Source organism: Aquarana catesbeiana, linkage group LG01 (assembly GCF_042186555.1).
Source record: "Aquarana catesbeiana isolate 2022-GZ linkage group LG01, ASM4218655v1, whole genome shotgun sequence".
NCBI classification, from domain to species: Eukaryota; Metazoa; Chordata; class Amphibia; order Anura; family Ranidae; genus Aquarana; species Aquarana catesbeiana.
In genome coordinates, this window is record NC_133324.1 from 592,957,835 (window position 1) to 592,983,837 (window position 26,003).

Genomic DNA, 26,003 nt, shown 5'->3' on the forward strand with positions numbered 1-26,003 from the left:
TGCTTTTAAGGACTAACCAGCCGCTGCATTACAACGGTGAGGTGATATGCGGTTGCAGGGCTGTTAATTTAAAAAAATGTTTTTTTTAAACAAGCTTTTTTGAAATGTCACATAGTGCCATTTCATTAAGTTCAATTGGCCATCACATGGTGCGAGGTGGTAAGTTGCCTCGCACTGCACTACGCTGAAAAAGTACCGCCTGCTGCTCGTACACCAATGCAACATAATAGCATGAATCGGGCACATGGGAGACAAGGCAAATATGCCTTGCTTTGCTGTGGGACTGCACTGGAATTGCCATCAAACACAGTCCCACTGCACCTGGTGGAAATAGTGCCTCAACCACTGTCATTTTTATCAATGTAAGAGACATTACATTAAAAAGTTGAAAGAAATTTCCTTTACAAAACCCTCAGTTTGCTTTTTTTCCTATTTTCAATAATCTTTTTGACATTACTTTACTTGTTGCCACTCTGTTTCATAACAGGATGTTTTAAAACACTGGGCAGATGATGACTAAATTCTAGCAATCAATGAGCTTCCACTCATTATCAGTGTAGTGCTACAATGAAAGCTGATTGGTAGTCAGGAATTATTATCCATCCCTAGCCAAGTTTGTTTTTAAGTCGAAGTAGAAAAGAGGTTTCCACATACACCCATGTCAAAACTATCTGTCATCAAGGGCAAAAGTAGAGTAAAATCTTCACAGCGGGAGCCCAGACATCAATAAAAACCTGACAGAGGTTCTAATCCTTCCAACTCTAAGATTAAAATACAAAAATAGCTGGATTTGGTGTTAACTTTTTTTTTTTACATTCTTTTGTTGACTGTTTGCTCTGTACGTCTGTGGTCACATCTCGGTCCTATTTTGTATACAAAGCATATTATCTAAATTCATGTCATTTACACAGTGTAGCTAGTTGCTTCTTATAGTCCACCCTTTGCTTCACCTTAAAAAGTAAAACAGAAATACAGGGGTCGATTGACTAAAACTGGAGGGTGCACAATCTGGTGCAGCTGTACATGGTAGCCAATCGGATGCTAACTTTAGCTTATTCAATTAAGCTTTGATAATAAAACCTTGAAGCTGATTGGCTTACATGCAGAGTTGAACCAGATTTTGAGCTCTCTAGTTTTAGTAAACCAACCCCAGAGCTTTTATTACTCATGACAAGGTGATATGGTTTACTGCAAATTACTGCCGAATTGCCCAAAATTTGAGCTGTGGGTGGCCCTGGAAGCACCACAACTTAGAATTCAACTGAGCAGAAGTAAAATTATCGGGCAAGCATTGACTAAATCCTATCAGATGTAGTCTCTTTGGCAGCTCCTCTGCACCCAATACAATAACACTGAGACTACTACACCTACACCATTAGCATTGATGAGGGACTTGATTGATATTTTTTCCAGCTGAAAAACAAAATTCAGCCCTTTATGGCGACTGTAAATTTGCAGCAGGTTACTCATACTGCAGTTGCTTTAACTACATTTTTTGTAAGAATAGTTCTTAAATTAGCAAAGGTTGTTAAAACCAACAGCTACACTTTATGTTGGCTCTAGAAATATGACCAATATGGCCACAGTCTGGTATACCAATATGAAAGCACCCCTGTAAAATGTATGAGCTCTGTCACTTTGTAAAGTAACATCCTTAGAAAAAGTACTTTTTTTGGTCAAATTACAGGTATACCCTATATGAACACTACTCCAGATCATTCTAAATTACAACGTCACTTTTCTGTCCCAGTATTTTCAGTTCAGGAAAGGCTAGGTAGATAAATGTAAATGAAACAGGAACATCTAAATGTACTAAAGCTTCCAAGCCTACTATTCAAAACAAACCATGATTATCTGTAGGACTTCTTTCTTTTTAGGAAAATCAAACATTTTGGATGTTTTTACATTTAACACACTGTCCTACATACAGGAACTCCTAATTTGCTGATGCTTGGACAAATTGCCCATTATTGAAAGCGTTGATTGGCCCTTTCACCATTAAGAAAAAAAATCTGTCATATATCCTATATGCAGGGACCATTTCTAGTTAATCTTAGCTGGTTGCAATTGTATCTAGATTTGTGACAACCATCCAACAAATCTAATTTGATATAGTTCTCTCTTGTCATATCAAGAAATAATCTGTGTAAAAATGAAAAATGGATCCACATGCAAGCAATTAACTGAACACACGTTGCAGTGTCCTCTGGTTGTAATGTGAACTGTTCAGGCTGTTCCAGGGATGCTTGGTCTGGACCTTTATCTATCTCACAACCTTATACTTATCAGCAGAGGAAGTCAAGGGCGCTAAAACTAGGAAATAAAACATCCAAACTAATATAGTTGTTAGGTGGTTATTTATGCCTGAATGTTTAAGCTATGTTCTTTCTTTTTAGGTAACTGGCATGTATGAGAGTTGGGTCCCTAAGTTAGTAGATGCCCTATATAGAAGAGAGCCAGACTCAAATGTGATTGTGGTAGATTGGCTATCTCGAGCACAGCAGCACTACCCAGTTTCAGCTGGGTACACACAACTGGTGGGACAGGATGTCGCAAGTTTCATTGACTGGATGGAAGTGAGTACAGTTCAGTAGAGCTTGAGAACATCTTAAGGGTGTAGAGAGCAAGTGTTACCTTCATTTGTGCCATTTATATTATTTTGTTTCATATTTTTTTTTTTAATTAGGCTATTTAGTCTGACACGTGTTATAGGCTTTACTTGCACTCTTCAAGTGTTGTCTTTTGTTAAGCTGGGAACCTTATTAGCAAAACACACACAGGGAGAGTACATTTGTTTACCATTCTTTAGAGCAGTGTAGAGATTCATGCTGCAAAGAATGGTGTACCATTAGACTTTAGCAAAATACATTTTCTCTTCGGAGAGTTAGTAAAAAATGGACCACAGAAGGGAAGTAGGGAGAGCATACAGTAAATTAGCTTTTACCAAGTGTTTAAAAAACTAGTCAACAAATGCTTAAACACATGCACACACACCCACACACTATAAATGTTAAATATTTCTAAACCCAGTCTTTAGATGTGGTGGCTGAAATAGATTTATTTTTTCAGCCTTTCTCCTTGATTTTGACCTGGTGATCCCGGGGGGGGGGGGGGGGGTTCAGGGTTACATCCCAACACACACACAGACCAAAGAAAGCAAAGAAAATGTCAGTTATGGGTGTGGGTGTGTGTATGTGGTGGTGGTGGTGGTGGTGGGGGGGGGGGTTAGTGTATTTACTAAAACTGGAGTGTGCAAAATCTGGTGCAGCTCTCCATGATACCCAATCAGCTTCCTTATTTTATTGCCAAAACTTATTTGTATGAACTGAAGTTAGAAGCTCATTAGCTACCATGCACAGTTGCACCAGATTCAGTGCTCCAGTTTTAGTAAATCTCCCGTATTGTGTCTTACCTACACTTTAATTCAGACTAATGGCTTGGGTGCCCTGGCCTTGGGGTGCTTTTAATACTCAGATACAAAAAAGAAGGGAAAATTCAATTACGATCAGTTATTTTATTCTGAAGATCTTTTTTAATTTGACTTTAATATGTCACATAGTTTATAATCCATTAAACTTCAATGTCCTTTATAGGAACAGCTCAACTATCCCGTGGACAACATTCACATTTTGGGATATAGTCTTGGTGCTCATGCAGCAGGTGTTGCTGGAAGTCTCACCAAAAATAAAGTTAACAGGATAACAGGTGAGATAAACTGATATGGTTGCATATGTGTGGCACAGGTCAGTCCAACCAAAAGTGATATATGAGGTATTGGTGGATCTTGTATGTCTTAAATTCTGCTACAGTGATAGCCCCCTGCAATAATTCTCAACTCTGTTCTTATCCTTGTAGGAGTTCTGGATGTCCCCAATTACACATGTGTTCCAGCTCCCACCATTCCATTTTACATAACATAATATTAATAGAAAAACCAAGAGGGACATTGGGAACCCTTAATATTGGCCACATCAGATGTGCAGACCCGAAAACGCACAGATACATCTCCAATAATGTCACTGAAATATAAGAAATGTTCCCAGGTAGTTCAACCCTTGAAAATCTACCAAAACTGAAATAAAAGTTTTTGGGTGACTGATTCTTTAACCGCTTGCTGACTGTATACTGCAGGGCTCAAAATTTCAAGTCCTGAGCTACTAGCTAGGCCTCAAGGGTTACTTGCCACCAGTTGCCCCACCCAGCCCCTACCCTGCCCTGCCCCTAATTCGGCCCCTAAACATGTCCTCATAAATTATCTCATGAAATTACACGTAACTGTTTTATGCAGAATTGAGTTACAAAAATACATATTAACAACAACTTTATCTGTGCCACTCAGCACAGCCTCACCAGTGCCCATCAATGCAGGCTCACCTGTGCCTATCAATGCAGCCTCACTGTGCCCACCATTGCAGCACAGTGGTGCCTACCATTGCAGCCTCACTGTGTCCACCATTTCAACCTCACTGTGCCCACCATTGCAGCCTCACTGTTCCCACCATTGCAGCCACACTGTGCCCACCACTGCAGCCACACTGTACCCACCATTGCAGCTTCACTGTGCCCACCATTGCAGCTTCACTGTGCCCACCATTGCAGCCTCACTGTGCCCACCATTGCAGCCTCACTGTGCCCACCATTTCAACCTCACTGTGCCCACCATTGCAGCCCCACTGTGCCCACCATTGCAGCCACACTGTGCCCACCATTGCAGCTTCACTGTGCCCACCATTGCAGCCTCACTGTGCCCACCATTGCAGCACAGTGGTGCCTACCATTGCAGCCTCACTGTGCCCACCTTGGCAGCCTCACTGTGCCCACCATTGTAGCACAGTGGTGCCCACCATTGCAGCCACACTGTGCCCACTATTGCAGCCACACTGTGCTCACCATTGCAGTCTCACTGTGCCCACCATTGCAACCTCACTGTGCCCAGCATTGCAACCTCACTGTGCCCAGCATTGCAGCCTCACCTGGGCAGAGGAAGAGAGAGGGTGGCCGGATCATGACTGGAGGAAGAGGAGAGCCGTTTATCACAGAGCAAGATAGCATGTCAGAACAGCTTACATTACAATTGCCTCCGCTCTGCTCGCTGTCATACACAGCCCCGCCTCCTCCTAACCCCATGCCTGTGATAGACAGAACGCATCCCAGCACTGGACCAGCGTTCTGTCTATCACAGATGCAGGGTCAGGAGGAGGCGGGGCTGTGTATGACGGCAAGCAGAGCGGAGGCAATTGTAATGTAAGCTGTTAGAGTGGTCTATCCACACTCTGTGATCCCGCGGCTTTCCTCTTCCTCCATGCTCTCTTCCCTTGGGGCAATTGCTGGGAGAACGGCTCCCGATCAACCCCACCCGCCGGCGGTGCTCACACCCCCCAGACAGCCCAGCTCCTCACCAGCCCTCATTTTCCACTCACAAAATGCGAGTAGGCGAGTGGTACATTTGAGGGCTGGTATACTGTACGTATGGCTCTCCTGTGCAGAATCACATACCTGTACATGATCCTGCACTTCTGGGTCTGGGGTGCTCACATGTGCCGCCAGCAACCTTATCCCGCTGTGATTGGACACGACCCGCTGATCGTTCGGGACAGAAGCAGAATGGCGTTCTGCTTATGTAAACAAGGCAGACTGCCATTCTGTCAGTAGGGAAGGTAGTGATCCTTTGTTTCTGCAAAGCAGGAACACAGATCTCTGCCTTCCCATAGTACAAGCACCTCCCACACAGTAAGCAAGCACATTTTAGGCACACATTCAACCCTTTGATTGCCGCTGATGTTAACCCTTTCCCTGACAATGCCATTAGTACAGTGACAGTGCATATTTTTTTAACACTGATCACTGTATTAGTGTCACTGGCCCCCAACCACACTGTGCCCACCACTGCAGCCACACTGTACCCACCATTGCAGCTTCACTGTGCCCACCATTGCAGCTTCACTGTGCCCACCATTGCAGCCTCACTGTGCCCACCATTGCAGCCTCACTGTGCCCACCATTTCAACCTCACTGTGCCCACCATTGCAGCCACACTGTGCCCACCATTGCAGCCACACTGTGCCCACCATTGCAGCTTCACTGTGCCCACCATTGCAGCCTCACTGTGCCCACCATTGCAGCACAGTGGTGCCTACCATTGCAGCCTCACTGTGCCCACCTTGGCAGCCTCACTGTGCCCACCATTGTAGCACAGTGGTGCCCACCATTGCAGCCACACTGTGCCCACTATTGCAGCCACACTGTGCTCACCATTGCAGTCTCACTGTGCCCACCATTGCAACCTCACTGTGCCCAGCATTGCAACCTCACTGTGCCCAGCATTGCAGCCTCACCTGGGCAGAGGAAGAGAGAGGGTGGCCGGATCATGACTGGAGGAAGAGGAGATCCGTTTATCACAGAGCAAGATAGCATGTCAGAACAGCTTACATTACAATTGCCTCCGCTCTGCTCGCTGTCATACACAGCCCCGCCTCCTCCTAACCCCATGCCTGTGATAGACAGAACGCATCCCAGCACTGGACCAGCGTTCTGTCTATCACAGATGCAGGGTCAGGAGGAGGCGGGGCTGTGTATGACGGCAAGCAGAGCGGAGGCAATTGTAATGTAAGCTGTTAGAGTGGTCTATCCACACTCTGTGATCCCGCGGCTTTCCTCTTCCTCCATGCTCTCTTCCCTTGGGGCAATTGCTGGGAGAACGGCTCCCGATCAACCCCACCCGCCGGCGGTGCTCACACCCCCCAGACAGCCCAGCTCCTCACCAGCCCTCATTTTCCACTCACAAAATGCGAGTAGGCGAGTGGTACATTTGAGGGCTGGTATACTGTACGTATGGCTCTCCTGTGCAGAATCACATACCTGTACATGATCCTGCACTTCTGGGTCTGGGGTGCTCACATGTGCCGCCAGCAACCTTATCCCGCTGTGATTGGACACGACCCGCTGATCGTTCGGGACAGAAGCAGAATGGCGTTCTGCTTATGTAAACAAGGCAGACTGCCATTCTGTCAGTAGGGAAGGTAGTGATCCTTTGTTTCTGCAAAGCAGGAACACAGATCTCTGCCTTCCCATAGTACAAGCACCTCCCACACAGTAAGCAAGCACATTTTAGGCACACATTCAACCCTTTGATTGCCGCTGATGTTAACCCTTTCCCTGACAATGCCATTAGTACAGTGACAGTGCATATTTTTTTAACACTGATCACTGTATTAGTGTCACTGGCCCCCAAAAAAGTGTCAAAAGTGTCACTTAGTGTCCGATTTGCCTGCCGCACTGTCGCAGTCCCGCTATAAATATATCTCATAGTTTGTAGACGCTATAACGTTTGTGCAAACTAATCTATATACGCTAATTGGGATTTTTTTTACCAAGTTACCATGTAGCAGAATACATATTGGCCTAAATTGATAGGACATTTCTAAAAAAAAAAAAAAATATTGGATATGTTTTATAGAAGAAAGTAAAAAAAATATTGTTTTTTTTCTCAAAATTGTCAGTCTTTTTTTGTTTATAGCGCAAAAAATAAAAAAACGCAGAGGTGATCAAATACCACCAAAAGAAAGCTCTATTTGTGGGGGGGAAATAAAGACATACAATTTATTTTGTGTTTCAGTGTTGCACGACTGTGCAATTGTTGACTGGAATGTCGGGTGTTCGCCTGTTCGCCGAACAGCGAACAATATGCGGTGTTCGCAGTAAATTCGAAAGCTGCAGGAACACAGTTAAAGTCTATGGGACACTAACATGAAAAATCAAAAGTGCTAATTTTAAAGGCTTATATGCAAGTTATTGTCATAAAAAGTGTTTGGGGACCCGGGTCCTGCCCCAGGGGACATGTTTCAATGCAAACAAATTTTTTAGAAACGGACGTTTTTTCGGTAGCAGTGATTTTTTTTAATGCTTAAAGTGAAACAATAAAAATGAAATGTTACTTTAAATATCATGCCTGGGGGGCGTCTATAGTATGCCTCTAAAGTGGCGCATTTTTCCCGGGTTTAGAATGGTGCCACAGCAAAATGACATTTCTAAAGGAAATATTGTCATTTAAAACTGATCGCGGCTGTAATGCATTGTTGGGTCTCGGCAATATAGATAAAACTCATTGAAAAAAAGAGCATGGGTTCCCCCCCAGTCCATTACCAGGCCCTTTGGGTCTGGTATGAATATTAAGGGGAACCCCGAACCAAAATTTTAAAAACAAATTGCGTGGGGGTCCCCCTAAAATCCATACCAGGCCCTTCAGGTCTGATATGGAAATTAAGGGGAACCCTGCGCCAAATTAAAAAAAATGGCGTAGGGGTCCCCCCCAAAAGCCATACCAGACCCTTTTAAAAAAAAATTGCATTTATACATGTCCCCTGGGGAAGGACCCAGGTCCCCAAACACATTTTATGGCAATAACTTGCATATAAGCCTTTAAAATGAGCATGTTTGATTTTTCATGTTCGTGTCCCATAGACTTTAACGGTGTTTATGTGTTCTGCTGAATTTTTTGCCTGTTCGCAGGTTCTGGTGCGAACCGAACTGGGGGGGGGTGTTCGGCTCATCCCTAATGTCTAGCAGTGATAAGTGGATCTGTGTGTAAAGCAGGCAAAACAATATAGTCCTGACTATTTCCAGAATAGTTTCATTTTCTGCAAACCAAACTATTTTAAAAAAGGGGGTCTATTTAACTATTGCTTTACTCTACCTAGTCCTAGAGTAACAACTCCACTGATATTTTATTCCATAAAGTCAAGTAAATACAAATTCTTTGCTTTTTAACCAAATTTACTATCAGACAACGGGGTTCATATACTAAAACTGGTGCACTCAGAATCTGGTGCAGCTGAGCATGGTAGCCGATCAGCATCTAAGTTCAGCTTGTTCAATTAAGCTTTGACAAGAAAATCTGGAAGCAGATTGGTTTCTGTGCAGAAGTACACCAGATTTAGCATGATCCAGTTTTAGTAAATCCCACAATCCCCCAATTTAAATTAAGCAAAATTATCCAGCTACGAGAGTGTTAAGAGAAGACCCAAACAATTAAATTTTTAAGCCTTGTTTTTTTACACTCCTTTTTTGAGTAATTTGTTTTTGTCAGTTTAATTAGATAATACTTATGATATCTCATGGATTTATGCCTCGTTGTGGAAAATCTGAATTTAAAATTATTCTGAATTGCAAAACTGTAGCATACGTAGGCCAACAAATAGTTATCTATTTACATTTCAATGATGAACACTAGATAGTTGTTTTTAGCAATTAGGAAGCTAATTGTGCAGTAAATCTTATTAACACTGCTGAATAGAGGGATAGGTTAGGGATAATGAGGTAATATTTTGATTTGAGTACTAAAACTAAATTAATTATAAACATAAATAACAATTGAAGCTTCTGTGTTTCATTTGACTAGGAACTTAATCTGCTCAGTTAGTTTAAAGTGACACTGCCATTGCAATGCTGACAGTTTAAGCGTCATATTGTTAGTCTGACAATATTTTTCTATGTAGGTTTGGATCCAGCTGGGCCAAGTTTTGAATATGCTGAAATTTCGGTGACTTTGTCTCCTGATGATGCCGATTTTGTGGATGTGGTACATACATACAGTGTGGGTACCCCAGACCGTAGCATAGGCATCCAAAGGCCTGTTGGACATATTGACATTTACCCAAATGGTGGAAACTTTCAGCCAGGATGCAATATTGGAGAAACAATCCGGCTAATGGCAGAAAAAGGTCTACGGGGCTTTGTAGGTAAGAATTCATATATGTGTATGTGTGTATTGAATAGTAATCATATACAAAACTGGACGTTCTAATTTTCAAATGCTTTTTTAGAAAGGATGGGTACCCCATCTCCTCTTGCCTCTTTTACCTTGGGTCTCTGAGGTCACAGGGAATTGGAGGAGTAGTTGTAAGCTACTGCAGAAACCTGATAATGCATCCTTTTTTTACTCCAGGCATAAATATACAGTGTTAATAGGATGGCAAGGTTTACTATTAATTTACCAGGGAAAAAAGTACAACAATAAAGGTTAGATTATACTGTATAACCAGTACTGACTGGGTATATACTTATAGTCTTAAATGTTGTTCCAGTTTTAGTAAATCTCCCTGATAAATCAAGCGTAAACCTTGCCATCCAATTAACATAGTAAATGACTTATCACTCAGACCTGTGATGAATAGAGTATAAATGGCTATTGTAGGGGTAGATGATGAACCGACTTCTTTGTCATTTACCATAAATGCTATTGGCTCTTTATTACCAGATGATTTCTGGAATTCAATTCTTTATGAAATAAAACAAAAGGAAATGATGAAGTTAGATAGTTGTAAAATATTTGATGAAGGCCTTGTTTAGGTTTTATTCCATGTCTCTGGGGCTTTTAGATACATCTTTGTAAGGAAGCTTAGGGATCCCACTGAATAACCAAGCCTCCACACACAAAACCCCTAATATTTGATTATAAGACAGGAAGAAATATGGTAATAAAACACTGCAGAATTGCAACAGTTGTTACAAAAGTAACCAGTCTTGGAAGTCTAAAAGTTCCTGTACCTGTTAGAAACCCTTTGGAGCTCCTGCACTCAGTATGGGGTTCTTACAGTAAGTAAACGATATACTGCATTTTCACACTATAAATTAGACTACAAGTGATGTTACCTACCGGCAGTCTATAGCATCTCATCACCTCATAAGAACTTCAGCAAATGTCTGTAATGATACAGAACATATATTTTTGAAAAGGGGTTCTTAATTCCTAAGTACAGAACCAATTTTAAACTCACTTTGCTGAAGTCAGATCTGTGCAAAATAGATTCTGACTGGTTGCTATTGGTTTAAGCGCACACACCAGTTTTGACCTCAGGTTAGTCTACTTTCCTAAAGTCCAAAGACCTTCATGGTGCCAGTCCAGCTTGTTATCCCCCAATGTCCACAATCAACAAAGGTGACAACACAAACAGGCCATAGCTGCACTTAAAATCCTTATTGATTCTTCAAAGTGTTTCACTCTCACTCTATGGATAAACATTATTCAGCATGAAAGATGCCAGGAATTTCAGAGTTCTTATCTAACATTGCAGAATCAGTAAAGATATTAAGTGCAACTATAACTGGTTTGTGCTGTCATCTTTGTTGAATGTGTTTGCTATGGATTACTGCACTATAGATTATCACTTAGGAAGTAAGAACTCATTTTAATAAAGCAATTTTAATTGAATTGCTGGTTAATCTGATTAAAGTGATATGAAAATGTTTTGTGCTTTTTTATGCTTCAGAGTTTTCCTTTCATCTCTGAATCAGCTGGTCCCTTTATTGTCATCCTCACGCTCTGCTTTTAGAGTGGCTCCTTTACCCTAGGGTCCTATTGTCCCACCCTATTCATGTGTGAGGTGGAACATGGGAGAGGTCAACGTGCAGATATTGGCGTTGCTTTCCTAAAGGCAAATAGACTGTGCACTTCACAATTGCAGTTGCACTCCACAACTTCACTTTATAAACAATTACATGCATGGAAAAAAAAAACAGAATTTTTGCTTGCACAAGATTGGATGATGGAAATCAGCAGAGTTTCACCACACTCACCATGTTCTGGGGAAAATAAGTGCAGCTATACTTGCAAAGTGCACAGTCTGTTATCTAAATCAACCCCATTGCTTGCGCATTTAATCATTATGGGCTTCCTGTGCATGTAACCATGGGCATGATGGCCCTATGCACACTGGAGCATGTAGTCCCAATGAATATAAACTTTTGAATTGTAATGAGGTTATGAGTGCACACCTTCCGGTAGAGTTAGAAATGGCACACAGAAAACAGGATGCAGGTAAATCATGACAAAAGCGGAAATGCTTAGGAACTGTGTTGACAGGAATGGGTTACTGTACTGTGCTAAATAAATAAATATTAACATGTTGCTGTTAAAAAAGTGGAGGCTTTAGTATTTCTTTAAGTGAATGGTATTATGCTTTACACAGTTTACTTTGCTTACTTACAAACGTTATAAACCCAATTTAAGACCACTAATGCCCCGTACACACGGTCGGACTTTGTTCGGACATTCCGACAACAAAATCCTAGGATTTTTTCCGACGGATGTTGGCTCAAACTTGTCTTGCATACACACTGTCACACAAAGTTGTCGGAAAGTCCGATCGTTCTGAACGCGGTGACGTAAAACACGTACGTAGGGACTAAAAAAGGGGCAGTGGCCAATAGCTTTGATCTCTTTATTTATTCTGAGCATGCGTGGCACATTGTCCGTCGGATTTGTGTACACACGATCGGAATTTCCGACAACGGATTTTGTTGTCAGAAAATTTTATATCCTGCTCTCAAACTTTGTGTGTCGGAAAATCCGATGGAAAATGTGTGATGGAGCCTACACACGGTCAGAATTTCCGACAACAAGGTCCTATCACACATTTTCCATCGGAAAATCCAACCGTGTGTACGGGGCATAAGTGTATGATACTCTTCACTGAGTGCCAAGAACATATTGTCAATGTACGCAATCAATTAACTTAAAGTGGAGGTCCACCCCGAAAAAAAAAATTCACCAAAAATCCTAAAAAAAATAAAGAAAAAAACATTTGAAAAAAAAAATGTTTAAACTTACATAACCTTTGTTGCTAGGCAGTCTTCCTAATCTGCCTGTTCCTTTTCCGCGGCGTGTTCTTTTCCTCGGTGAGCGGCTCCGTTGTCTTCTGGGAACTGTGTGTGTTCCCAGAACACCACGGGCCATTCACAGAGCGCCGCGCCGCTCGCACGTGCGTAGGAACCTGGCAGTGAAGCCGCAAGGCTCCACTGCCTGTTTCCCTTACCTAGGATGGCGGAGCCGGGACCCTAGAGCCGAGGGAAAGGCCGGCCTCGGGCGGCCGACATTGCGGGCACCCAGGACAGGTAAGTACTTATAACATCAACATTTGTTCATTTTTTTTATAAACATTATGTTGGAGCAAATATGCTGCATTTTTGTTATTAAAGGCTGATAGATTGTGTGACATTTAGAGTGTGTATATATATATATATATATATATATATATATATATATATATATATATATAACTTAGTTTCCTTATATTTGTACAGACATGGACCAGATTGTAAAGTGCTCCCATGAACGCTCCATCCACCTCTTCATTGACTCTCTTCTTAATGAAGAGAAGCCGAGCATGGCCTATCGTTGCAATTCAAAGGAAGCTTTTGATAAAGGACTCTGTCTAAGCTGCAGAAAAAATCGCTGTAATACATTGGGTTACAAAGTCAATAAGATACGTGGGAAAAGAAGTGCCAAGATGTTCATGAAAACTAGTTCTCAGATGCCTTTTAAAGGTACAGTAATACTTTCTTAACTTATGAAGTAGCTTACATACCTCAGGCTTGAAAAGACAAAGCTTTTATAATTTTATATGCTTTTTTACTGGGCCTTTAAGATTAATTCTTTATTAAAACATGATGCTAGGGGTGTATCTCTTGAGTATGCCTTTACAGGGCAAACAATTTAGCATTAAAAATGATGCCGGGTCAGGTTAGTAACAGATAACATGTTTATGGTCTATACACATACCTAATGCATCATAAATAAATATTAATGCAATGACCATACCTGGCTACTAGAAGATGAATCAGCTACCGTATACCTACTGGACACTTATTATAACCTACCTTTGCACATCAAGCAAAACATTTCAGCATTGAACAATGGAGGCCACAACTGCCAAGCTGTTACTAAAAGTACACCATTTGGAGCTGTGATCCTTATCCTTGTTTTATTACTCACAGTGGGGTGATTTACTGCAGAGGAATAAAACAAGAATAGAATTTCCTTTGCACATGATTGAATGACTGACATGTATACAGCCTCACTCAGAAAATTATTATTTTACTAAATCAATCACAGTGAAGCAATGGTTGAAAACAAGCATCTAAATAGTGAAAGTAAAGTGATCTGCATACTTTTTCCATAGGAGTAACTTTTTAAGTGATAAAGCAAGGATATGGATGGCAGTCCTAGGAATTGCATCTTTAAACTAAGTTGGTAATGGCAGCTCCTATTTGTCTATCCTGATGTGTACACTTTAAAGCAGAACTAAAGTCCACAGGGTCAAAGTGGGCTCCTGGCATGCTCTCCTCCAGTCTTGGCAGGTCAAGGCTCATGGTCCATCCTTTACTGCTACCATCTTCTCTGCTGCATTTTCCATATCCTGTGTCGCTCCACATTGGCCATAAGGCGGCCATTGCTGATGCAACTTCTGCATATGAGCTCAGGAGTTACATTGCTCTCAGATGAGTCAGGAGTGTGCACTGCACAGTGCTTGCACCATACAATGTTTACCAAAAATATAAATTGCTATGGGAAAGAGGGATCTTTTTTTTTAGACTGTGTTCTTTTTTACCTTCTATTAACTTTTTTTTAGGGGTTTAGTCCCCCTTTGATGCATATAATGTGATTTTTCAGAGTTGTTTAGGAATCATATAAGGAAATATATGGTGACATGATTTTGAATTGTTTTTTTTCTTCTCTTATATGAATGAATTGACATATACTTGCTGTTTGTATGTTTAGTGTTCCACTATCAAGTGAAAGTCCATTTCTTTGGAAAGAAGAACTTAACCGTCACCAACCAACCTTTACTGGTCTCCTTGTATGGTACTAAAGGGGAAAGTGAAAACAGACCACTCCGACTGTAAGTATCGTATGCTATTTTGGCTTGCTGGGAGCTCTGTGTACAGATGTTGTTTACAGCGTGAACTGTCAATCTCTCAATGACATAAACTTGTGGACATCAGCTGGTATCCCATGAGGCCCAATTAAACATACATTAATGTATATTTATATGTGGGATAATGTTATTGCCATTCCCAGTTATATTCCATTAGGTCTCTATGGGACAAATGGTACTTAATACTCCATAACAATAAGAAACCTCACGGGTGGGGGGGTTGGTTATGTGAAATAGAAAGGTTTCCCACAGTCATTTATTTATTCAATTTCACTGTTCTTATTATGTAAAAATGCATTAGAGGATCATCAAATACATAAGGTTTTGATATTATTAAATAGTTACAGAGTAATTTACTGTATACATGGAGATGTAAAATCAGTGCATTTAGGTTATTTTACATAAAGTATTGTTAACAAAAACCCCTCAAACCCACATTCTTACTTAACCTAAAAGGAGAAACTAATGTTTCATAGGCCCCATGCACATGGGAGTCAAAATACATTCTTTCAGATGTGTTTAGAAGCTCATTTCTAAACTCATATAGAAGCATGTTCATCTTGGCTATGGCTGAATTCACACCTAGACATTCAGTTGAGTCTAGGTGTATTCGGTCTAACTGCTCAAAAATAAACTAGAATTTTGTGCACCTCAGTTCCATTTAAGTTGACCATACACTAGTAGATTTTCGACTGAATGTTTATGCAAATATTCGTACAAAAATTCTCTGTATATTCAATCATTTAATGAATGTCGTACAAAAGCACTCTGAAAGTTTGCTTGCTGTTACCATTAACATTCAGATTTCAAGCAAAGTAGATTCCCGAATGAAAACCTTATACAATAGAAATTGGATCATTCGGGAAAAAAATCCTTCCTGCTCCATTGAATTTTCTGATTGCTATGGTTGAAAACAAACTCTTCCCTTTTAGTCGTTTAATATTTTTTTACATCTGTTCAATAAGTTTAAAAAAAAAGAATACCTGTTTTTTATGTCAGGAATTCAGAACTGTTCTATGCACACTTCCTGTGTTATCTCAAGGAGTCGATTTGGTCCTCTTCGTTCTTATTTTGAAATATAGAATAATTAGTAGGCTAAAATCATCCAGTCCACAAAAAATTATCTGTATGGTCAGCCAACAAGAAATTAGGAGCTGAGCGCATTTCTGGCAGATTAACAGGTATTTTTTTCTACTGGCGGACATCCAATCGAGTTTGAGTGAACGTAACATTTAAAATAATATTCATGTATTGTATTTTTTATTAACACACAGCTTGGTGTTGCTTTACTAAAACTGGAGCAAGCAAAATCTGCTACAGCTCTGCATAGATACCAGTTAGCTTCCAGGTTTTTTTCTTAAGTGATTAGCACTTCTGCCTAGCAGCACTACGGTCGCTGGTTTGAATCCCAACCATGGCACTATCTGCCCGGAGTTTGCATGTTCTCCCCGTGCCTGTGTGGGTTTCCTCCGTGTACTCCGGTTTCCTCCCACACTCCAAAGACATGCTGGTAGGTTAATTGGTCCTGTATAACTTGGCCTTAATATGTATATGTATGAATATGAGTAAGGGACTTTCGCTTGTAAGCTCCTTGAGAGCAGGGACTGATGTAAATGTACAATTTATATGTGAAGTGCTGCGTAAATTTACAGCACTATATAAGTACCTGTAATGATTATAATAATAAATTGAACAAGCTAAAGTTAGAAGCTGATTGGCTACCATGCACAACTGCACCAGATTTTGCACGCTCAAATTTTAGTCAATCAACCTCATTGTGTGCTTGACTTTTTAAACAATCTTAATTTGTTTATTTTCATTTCATTTATGTCCCATGATGAGCTAAAATTATAGGCATGATGCAGTCTGCCTTATGGCCATAGGTAGCTTGGTCTTGATAGTGGAGATCACTGGAAAATGTTTTACTTGATGAACTTAGATTCATTTTTGATGGCTTACCATAGGATTTCAGCATTTTTTAAACTGTAAACTCAGTGCATATCCTATAAAATAAAGAACACTTTGCTCCCTGGGAAAATAAACAGACTGTTTTAAGGCATAGGTTAACTAGGCAGTCACGTAGAGTACCATCAACTAAAAGGGGTGCCAGGGTAAAGTGAGAAAGAGTCATCTAAAATTTAGGAGTCAGGCCTTATTGCATTTGTGAAGTGTGCTTGCTCTGAGTGTTACTTTGATTCGAGTGAAACATTTTCAAAGTGTCTGTGTGATGTTTTTGCCAGTCCATAGCCATTGCCTTTCCTTTATAATGCCCATAGCAGCTTTGCACTACAGACAGTCACTAAAATATGATGTAAATCATGTATATCTACATGTATTGAGTGAAGGCCTGCAGTGCAAAATAGGTAAGCACAATATAAAGAAAAAACTGTTGCAAGGGCAAGGGATAAAAGGCAAAGATAAGTGGTCTCAAATCAAATTAACCTAGAGTCTGCATACATTTAACAAGCAACTTTGCACAATGTTGCCTGTCCTCTAAATGTAACCTATTTTTTTTCAGCACAGAAAAATGTATCCCAACATCAGAAAGATAGGTATGCAATTAAGAGGTTAAGTTTATGTTAGGAAGGGTTGATGTCTTCCAGCCCTGAAAGCTAATGTATTAGGTACTTGGTATATATTATAGACATATGGAAGAACTGTAAAGGGGTGTAGACAGTGTAGGGGCCACTGTGGGAGGACACTGGAGCCATGATATACAGGATATCTGACAGAATTTGAGGAAATACAGGGTTAGAAAATCTCAGTGCGGTGGTAAATACATAAACTCTACTGCATTAAAGATGTTAATGAGAGTAATGGTGTGATGGTTCTACTGGCATATGAAGGTTAAAAGTAAATGTTCAGCCTAGTGTAACGAAATGGTCAGAAACAGTCTTGCAAATAAGTATGTTTGCATTCTGCTGCACCAAGTAAACTTTTTCATTTATATAGTGAGTGCACATCAAGAATTATAACTGATTTTGTCTCCTTTAGGGCTGAAATGTCTTCAAACAAAACCTATTCATATTTGATCTTCACTGAACTGGATGTAGGAGAGCTGCTGATGTTGAAAGTTAAATGGGAGAAGGAATCATTCTTCAGCTTGTCAGACTGGTTTACAACATACGCATTCGATATTCAAAAGATCAGGATAAAGTCGGGAGAGTTACAGAAAAAGTAAGTAGCTTTGTAGAAGCACATGCTTATAAAAATAATTAGTAACCTTGTCTTTTAGATCTTGTCATTGCTTATTTAACCACTTCAGCCCCGGAAGGATTTACTCCCTTCCTGACCAGAGCACTTTTTGCGATATGGCACTGCGTCACTTTAACTGACAATTGCACGGTCGTGTGACATTGCACCCAAACAAAATTGACGTCCTTTTTTTCCCTACAAATAGAACTTTCTTTTGGTGGTATTTGATCACCTCTGTGGTTTTTATTTTTTTCTCTATAAACAAAAAAAGAGCGACAATTTTAAAAAACAGCAATATTTTTTACTTTTTGCTATAATAAATATCCCCAAAAAATTGCAAAAAGCATATATTGATTGGTTCGTGCAAAAGTTATCACGTCTACAGAATAGGGGATAGATTTTTGGCATTTTTATTTTAATTTTTTTTTATTAGTAATGGCGGCGATCTGCGATTTTTATCATGACTGCAACATTATGGCAGACACATCGGACACTTTTGACACTATTTTGGGACCATTGTCATTTATACAGCGATCAGTGCTAAAAAATTCACTGATTACTGTGTAAATGACAATGGCAGGGAAGGGGTTAAACACTAGGGGGCGATCAAGGGGTTAAGTGTATCCTAGGGAGTGATTCTAACAGTGGGGGGGATGGGCTACCACTGACATGACAGCGATCACTGCTCCCGATGACAGGGAGCAGTAGATCCCTGTCATGTCACTAGGCAGAACAGGGAAATGCCTTGTTTACATAGGCATCTCCCCATTCTGCCGCTCCGTGACATGATCGCGGGCTCCTGGCAGACATCGAGTCCACAGGACCCGTGGGCACGGTCACAGAGTTCACGGCGGGCGTGTGTGCCCACAATGCCACGATTTAAAGGGGACGTACCTGTACGCCGTTTTGCCCAGCCGTGCCAATGTGCCGACGTATATCGTCGTGCGCTGGTCGGCATGTGGATAAAGTGATTCTAAAGTCGATTTTTTCTTTCTTTAAAAATAATAAACACGTTATAGTTACCTGCTCTGTGAAATGGTTTTGCACAGAGCAGCCTGGATCCTCCTCTTCTCGGGTCCCATGCCAGCGCTCATGGCCCCTCCATCCAGTTGAGTGTACCCACACCAAGCAGCTTACTATGAGGGCACCCGAGCTGAGCCGCAGCTTCGTATGTCCATTCAGACACGGAGCCGTGGTTCGGCCTCGCCCCCTCTCCTAATTTGCTAACTGACTTTGATTGACAGCAGCGGGAGCTCCTGTGTCTCAGCCAATCAGGGGAGAGTCCCAGACAGCCAATGTACTTGTGCACATCGCTGGATAGAGATGGGGCTCAGGTAAGTATTAGGGGGGCTGAAGTGGGCTGCTGCACACAGAAGGTTTTTCATCCAAGTGCATAGAATGCATTAACATAAAAAGCCTTTTGCCTTTACAAGAACTTTAATATTGCTACCATTTTCTAGACTATATATCAGAAGAACAATATAATTTGACACAACTGATTGTGTACATGATGTTATAATGATCAAGCAATTTTATTTACAATGCAACTGTAAGAAGTTTATTTGGATATGTCATGCAACAGCTCAAAAAAACAAAGATGTCCATTCATAAATTACAATAAAACAGCTATGAGCTTTTGAAAATGTAATGCACATCATGCCTAATATTTACTTGCTAATGTTAATTGCTTACTGCTTTTTGGCATCATTGGTTTTAAAAAGTAGATGCAGTGTGTGGAGGTTAGCTCAAAATACTTTTTATGAACTGCAGTCCAGCCAATGAAGTACACTCCTGAGCTTTTTGCCCACTTTTATTCAAATGTAAAGTTTAAAAAACCCCAGAACGTTACGCTTGCAGGGGTTTCAGTGTCTTAACAACAAATGGAAACTTCCTTCTGGCTATCCGGACAGCATAGTTAGTCCCTGAGTTAGTGTCTGCACAGACTCCCCACATCAAATAATTTAGTCTTGTGAAAACCCAACTGCCCAACCTTGGCTGCACAGTCTCCTGCCTAATTACACATGGACGGTGGTTGATTTACTAAAGCTGCAGGATGCAAAATCTACTGCAGCTCTACATATAAACCAATCAGCTTCCAGTTTTTTTTTTTGTCAAAGCCTAATGAACAAGCTGAAGTTAGAGGCTGATTGGCTATCATGTACAGCTGCAGCAGGTTTTGCATGCTCTGGTTTTAGTAAATCAACCCCAACAGCCTAGGCAACAGCCTTGTCCAATCTGTCTTTTCATGAGGCCAGACGAGACACTCTCCAAGTGTCTGATCAGACACCCTGCTCCTGCAGCAGCTTGTCTCTAGGAAAAGAACCCTGACCCATAGACAGCTCCTTGACTAAAAAGGCTGTGCATACCTGCACAATCAGGATGCTGGCTTTCAGGATAAAGCCTCTAACCCTGGACGCAGGGTTAGGGGCTTCATACCTCTCAGGTCTCTACAAAGCCTCTGGACTCCAGAACCCAATCCAGAGGTTACTAATTCTGGAGAAAACTGTGAAAAGGCATTATAGTCTAGGAATGAGGTCAGCAAACCATGACTGTTAGATCATTATAGTTCTGAATCTATGGTTTTAAATACATTTCACATTTTGATGACAAGATCAATGTACTGCATGTACCCTTTCACCAATTTCTACATGAGAATTTTGTTGTAGTTCCTCCCGTGTTGCCTTTTAATATGTCCAACTTGAGTTACGTTTTTTTTTTTTTTTACAAACCACAAATTTTTCTTCATACGACCATTTCCACAAGAAATGTAAAGTCTGGGAACTAAATGATGATGTCCAATGCCAAAAAAATGTTTTTTTTTCTTAGTATTTGGAAACTTGCAGTTCGTTTTTCAGTTATGCTTGCCTAGCAGTTAATATGAGTGTGTTTATTTGTGTTTTAGGTTAGTGTTTTGTCCTGAGAATGGTAAGCATGCCACTCTTACAAGAGGAAAAGGCTCAGTGGTATTTGTGAGGTGCAATGAAAACACCATCGTGAAGAAACGTGAATGGTAATTACAATAACTGTTTTTAGAGCTATACCATTATTATCAATATTAGTATTATTTAGTAGGATTACAGCATTGATGTGCAATGGTGAAATAAAAAGTCTGATTTCATTTTCTGGGGCATAAAAGCGGGCTAAACTAAAATCTTGTGCTCTCCACCTTTTTGTTAGCAAACACGATCTAGTTATTCCTCAACAGTAATCCAGTGTGAAAATCAGAAAGTGTACCCCACAGTTTAGTAAAACAAAAATAGAATAGACTGTCCATGGCTCAGTCTGTATAAAGGGTTTTGTAGAAGGGATGGGAGAATTGATCAAAGTAACGTATTCCTAATGACTTGACCAGCAGAACAACAGCACTCTTATTTTATTGTAATAACTAAAATCTTGCCCTCTCCAGCTTTTTGTTAGCAAACAAGATCATCTAGTTATTTCTCACCTTCAGTCAGTAGTTCAGTGTAATTTATGGTATTTAATAGCATTAAATTTCAACAATATTTTTTAGATTTCCAATTATAAAACCATTGTATTGCCTTCATGTGACATTGCAAGTAAAATCTGAACGTGTACCCCAGACTTTAGTAAAACAAGAATAGAATAGGCTGTCCATGGCTCTGTATAAAGGGTTTTGCAGAAGGGGTGAAAGTAATGTATTCCTAATGACCTGACCAGCAGAACAACAGCACTCTTATTTTATTGTAATTTCTTTCCAGATATGAGCAAGATTTCTGCACTTAGAAGCACGTTTTACTTGATGGTATTGAAGCTCTGAAGAACAAGAACATCTATGGTTTCTACTCAGCCCAGTTTACCTTTAAATTAAGTCTACAGTAATTTCATAGTAGACACAAGTAAACCGATGAGAAGCAAAAGACCAACGTCTTTATTGCACAAATGTACAACAGTTTCATTATGCTGTACAAGCCATTTCATTCCAAGCAATGCAAGCTGTCTGTGAATTGTGTTAATGTATTTTTAAATAGATAGTAGACAATCAAAATGTATTATTGAATAGTATATGCTCATTCCATGCTGTTTATGCACTGGAGTTTAAATAACAAACCAAGCTTGAAATACAGTTTATGCTCTATAGGAGTTACTAATAACATTTATAAATTAGAGTGCTGTATCAGCTTAACATTTTGTAATTTACAGATGTTATATAGCAAAAAAATAAGCTGGTATTCCTAGCAGAAAGACATTGGTTGTGAGAAAGATTGCAGTTTTTGTTCTTTTTTTTTCAAAGCTCAACACCGGCAAAAAAAGATTTATACTTGCAGTAAGTCTCCCTCCTCACTACAAGGCTTAACTGCTCTTCTCCTAGAGCAGGGATCTGCAAACTAAGGTCCTCAACATGTCCCAGGCATGATGGGAATTGTAGCCCCTGAACAACTAGAGGGCCATAGTGTGGAGACCCCTGTCCTAGAGAATTGCTCCTCTTTGTATGACCAATCCATTGGTCACATTTCTATGGTGTCATCCCATACAATGCAGGACCAGCAGTTCTGCAATGTACCGGAGTACGTCAAGGGCCTACCCACAATACAGAGCATTGACCAGTGTAGGAAAGCATGAGCTGCTGAGGGAGTGAGGAATAAGGCAAGTATATCACCTTCTTTATTGTCCCCTAGTCAAAATTAGCAGTTAACCCTTACAGTCCAGAGGAGCATGCACTGCAAGAATGAATCTTTTTTTTTGTTCCTTCCTTGAGTGGAACTTTAAATCACACCACTTAGCAAAAACTTTTTTCTTGTTTTGCCTAGAGAGAAGAAGGTGTTTTTTATCTGTGCAGTTTTTATCGCTGTCTTTTTTGTCTGACACCCATTCACTGGAAGTGAAAGAAAAGCTCCCCAACAGAGGCATAAAAAACAAACAAAACTTGAGAGAGGTCTTAACTCTTCACCACAATACAATTATTTTATATATAAATTGCCTTCTTTGTTTTAACTCGGGAGATTATTTTTGTTCTGACAACTGTAAAATATACAGGAAAAGAGAGAAAATCTCCCTATTGGGGACAAAATCAGCGCTAAATATCTGACAGAGGTTCTAACTTATCCTATCTCTATGCAAGACAAAAATAAAAACAGGTGTTTGGAGAAGGATGATTCTTGAAAGGTTAATAGTATTTCCTTTTATAAATCATGTGTAATTTAAGTTTAGGGAACTTAAAAATGACTTGAAGCCACAATGGTATTTAACAAGAATGCCCTTGGATGTTCTAAATATGGGGCAGGTCCACAACAAAATAGTACCTCCATTTAAAATAATAATGATATGTTTGATTATGTACCACGTTTTTAAATAGATTTGTTGAAACGTATATAAATCACAAAAGATGATGTTTTTGTTTAATGACATGTAAAGAGCAGTAGTATGCTTTAAAATACAGCAACCAATCACAGGTCAACTATTATTAAGTTTCACTACTCAAAGCTCAAATCTGATTGGTAGCAATGAGCTTAAGTGCATTACTTGCTTTTACAGTTACTAAATAAGGCTGAAATACTTCTGTGCATTACACACGCTCCTAATCATAATATATATGTTACTATAACTATTATATTCTAAATTCATTTACAAAACCTATACATGGTCTCAGTTTTGTTTTATGTTGACAAAAACCTATATTGTTACATATTTATTGCACAAACATTTAAAATCTTGCTTTAAAATGTATTATTAAAGTATATAGTTTAACAATAATATAAAAAGACAAAAAAAGCATTATTACATCTGTTTTGTTTGGCTAGAGAGAAATAACCCTGTATAAATATGTATAAAATTGCTTAGCACACCAGTTTTGTAAAATCACAAAATTTTACATTTTGAAACAAAATATAGATTGACATTTTTTGATGTTGTTACTTTTTGATCTTCATCACAAAAATAAATTACCTTTTGCCTTCAAATGACTGTTAACAGAGAGTATCAAGGAGCTGGAACGTTTTTCTAATATTTATATTTTTAATGTATATGCTTTAAAAGACTGCTGTTTTTTAGTTAAAAACGGGACTCATACTAACTCACATTTCATCAAATGTATGAATATCATCTGTTATTAGTTGCTTAAATGAGCACCTGTTGTTGAATGCATGCTTGATTGTCCAGTTATTGTTACATTAAAATCTAGTTATATAATGCCATAGAGGAAAAGCCAGGCCATACAGGATATCATATATTAGTGGTTCCCACTTCTTTCCAGTGAAATAATGTCTAAAAAAATTGTGTGAGCAAATTTTCAATGTCTGTTGGCAATGTGATTTTTTTATTTTTTTTTTACATATACTATAGGCTCCATTCACAACTAACACAGCTTTTTTATGTGCATTTCATTAGGCAGTCCAGCCAGTTTAAATGGACAAAAAAATGTGCCTGCACTTTTTTTGGACAACACAGCATTTTACACCATGACACAACACATAGTACATGCACTAAACACCATTTTTACTGTATCTGTACATTGCAAACACTGTTAATGTTATAGCTATTATAACCTTCAAACAAAGAAATGCATGCATTTTTTTCAAGTGGAAAAAATGTATTGTTTAATGACCTACCACCTAACCCAGTTTTCCTAAATTTACCATCTGAAGCATATTAATGCTATAATGCTAAACCAAATGATTTACTAAAGCAGTATTGTTCTCCCTTCACCTAAGAGATTTCTTAAAACATCAAATCATGCACAAGCACATTTAGTTTTTACCTTGCACGGTATTGACCACTTATAGTGAATGCAGCTTTAGTGGGGTAGTTAACACATTTACACTTTTGGTAAATAACCTTCTCTGGAAAAAAACAAAAACATTTGCAGAGACCTAGCAATTTCTACATTTAATTGCAATCATTTTTTTGTGCTGCGAATATGAAAAATAGTCACTGTGCTCTGGAGACAGTCAATGTAATACACTTATAATTTTTTGATGTTTCCCTAAATTACTGTAAATTAGGACTGCTTGTGATGTGGCATCATAATTTTCATTTTTCTTTTAGCTTCTATTAACAGAATATTAGATTGTAATTGTAGTCATAATACCTAAATATATAACCCCAAACTCATCAAGCAAACAATATTGTGGGATCCATTTGATTGCATAATTTTGTATTGCATGTTTCCAGGTGTGCAGTGATGCATAGCTACCATATACTGGTCTTTAAAGGTCTTTAAAGTCCTAGCTACACTAAACTAATTTCTGACTGGTTGCCCCAAGTCATAACAGATGGATGCTCTTTGTGTAAATTTTGAAATGTCAATTATTCAAAGAAAATAAAGTCAAAAAGCAAAGGGTAACATTTTTGTCAGCATAGAATATTAATGAGATTTAAAACAAAACATTAAACATTTGTCATTTAATAGCATCAAATAGGTGATCATTATTCTTGTATTTCTACATTAGTCTTTATAATATTCTGTATGGTTCAGAACTCCACTTTTACTTACACAGTTTGGTACAATGTGATGCTGGATTAATCCTCTAACTTATTATAAATGTTGTATAAGATAGGTTTATTAAATCTATCCTTCGATACTAACAAGTAATGCATACTTAAAACAGACTCCTGTCAAATTTTCTACATGTAATTTACTACTATGCAAATAGGTGCTGTGGCATCATATTCAGTACTCTAGGGGGTTGATTTTCTAAAACTGGAGAGATGCTAAATCTGGTGCAAATCAGCATAGAAACCAATCAGCTTCCAGTCTTTTTTGTCAAAGCTTAATTAATCAAGCTGAAGTTAGAAGCTGACTGGCTACCATGCATAGCATACCTCATATGTAAACATCTATTTGAGTATATAAAAACAAACTTCTTTGTGTGTGTAAGAAACAGAAAATATATGAAAGATGTGTAAAAAAACAAAAACAAAAACATACAGTACATTGTACCACTTTAGAATTTTAAAAACTGTTACATAATAAACATATTACAGATACACTATTTATATAATGTTTATATATGTAAATTAAACTTTGTATGTAAATATATATATATATTAGGATTTAAAAGTTTTTTGTTTGTAATGTAAATAGCCTCTTTTTCACATTTGGTATGTTTTAATTGTGTATTTTTACAAAGAAGTAAT

General features: G+C 39.1%; 1 protein-coding gene across 1 annotated transcript in view; it reads left to right on the forward strand.

Annotated features, from left to right (window-relative positions):
* Positions 1-25,239, forward strand: part of LPL (lipoprotein lipase) — a 46,478-nt gene extending 21,239 nt beyond the window's left edge. Inside the window, exons 3-10 of the mRNA XM_073598268.1 lie at positions 2,397-2,576; positions 3,594-3,705; positions 9,495-9,737; positions 13,081-13,323; positions 14,558-14,678; positions 17,709-17,891; positions 20,812-20,919; positions 21,629-25,239. Coding sequence (XP_073454369.1) covers positions 2,397-2,576; positions 3,594-3,705; positions 9,495-9,737; positions 13,081-13,323; positions 14,558-14,678; positions 17,709-17,891; positions 20,812-20,919; position 21,629 — 1,191 coding nt within the window. The 3' untranslated portion in view covers positions 21,630-25,239. The remainder of the gene's footprint in view (positions 1-2,396; positions 2,577-3,593; positions 3,706-9,494; positions 9,738-13,080; positions 13,324-14,557; positions 14,679-17,708; positions 17,892-20,811; positions 20,920-21,628) is intronic.
* Positions 25,240-26,003: the final 764 nt, after the last annotated feature.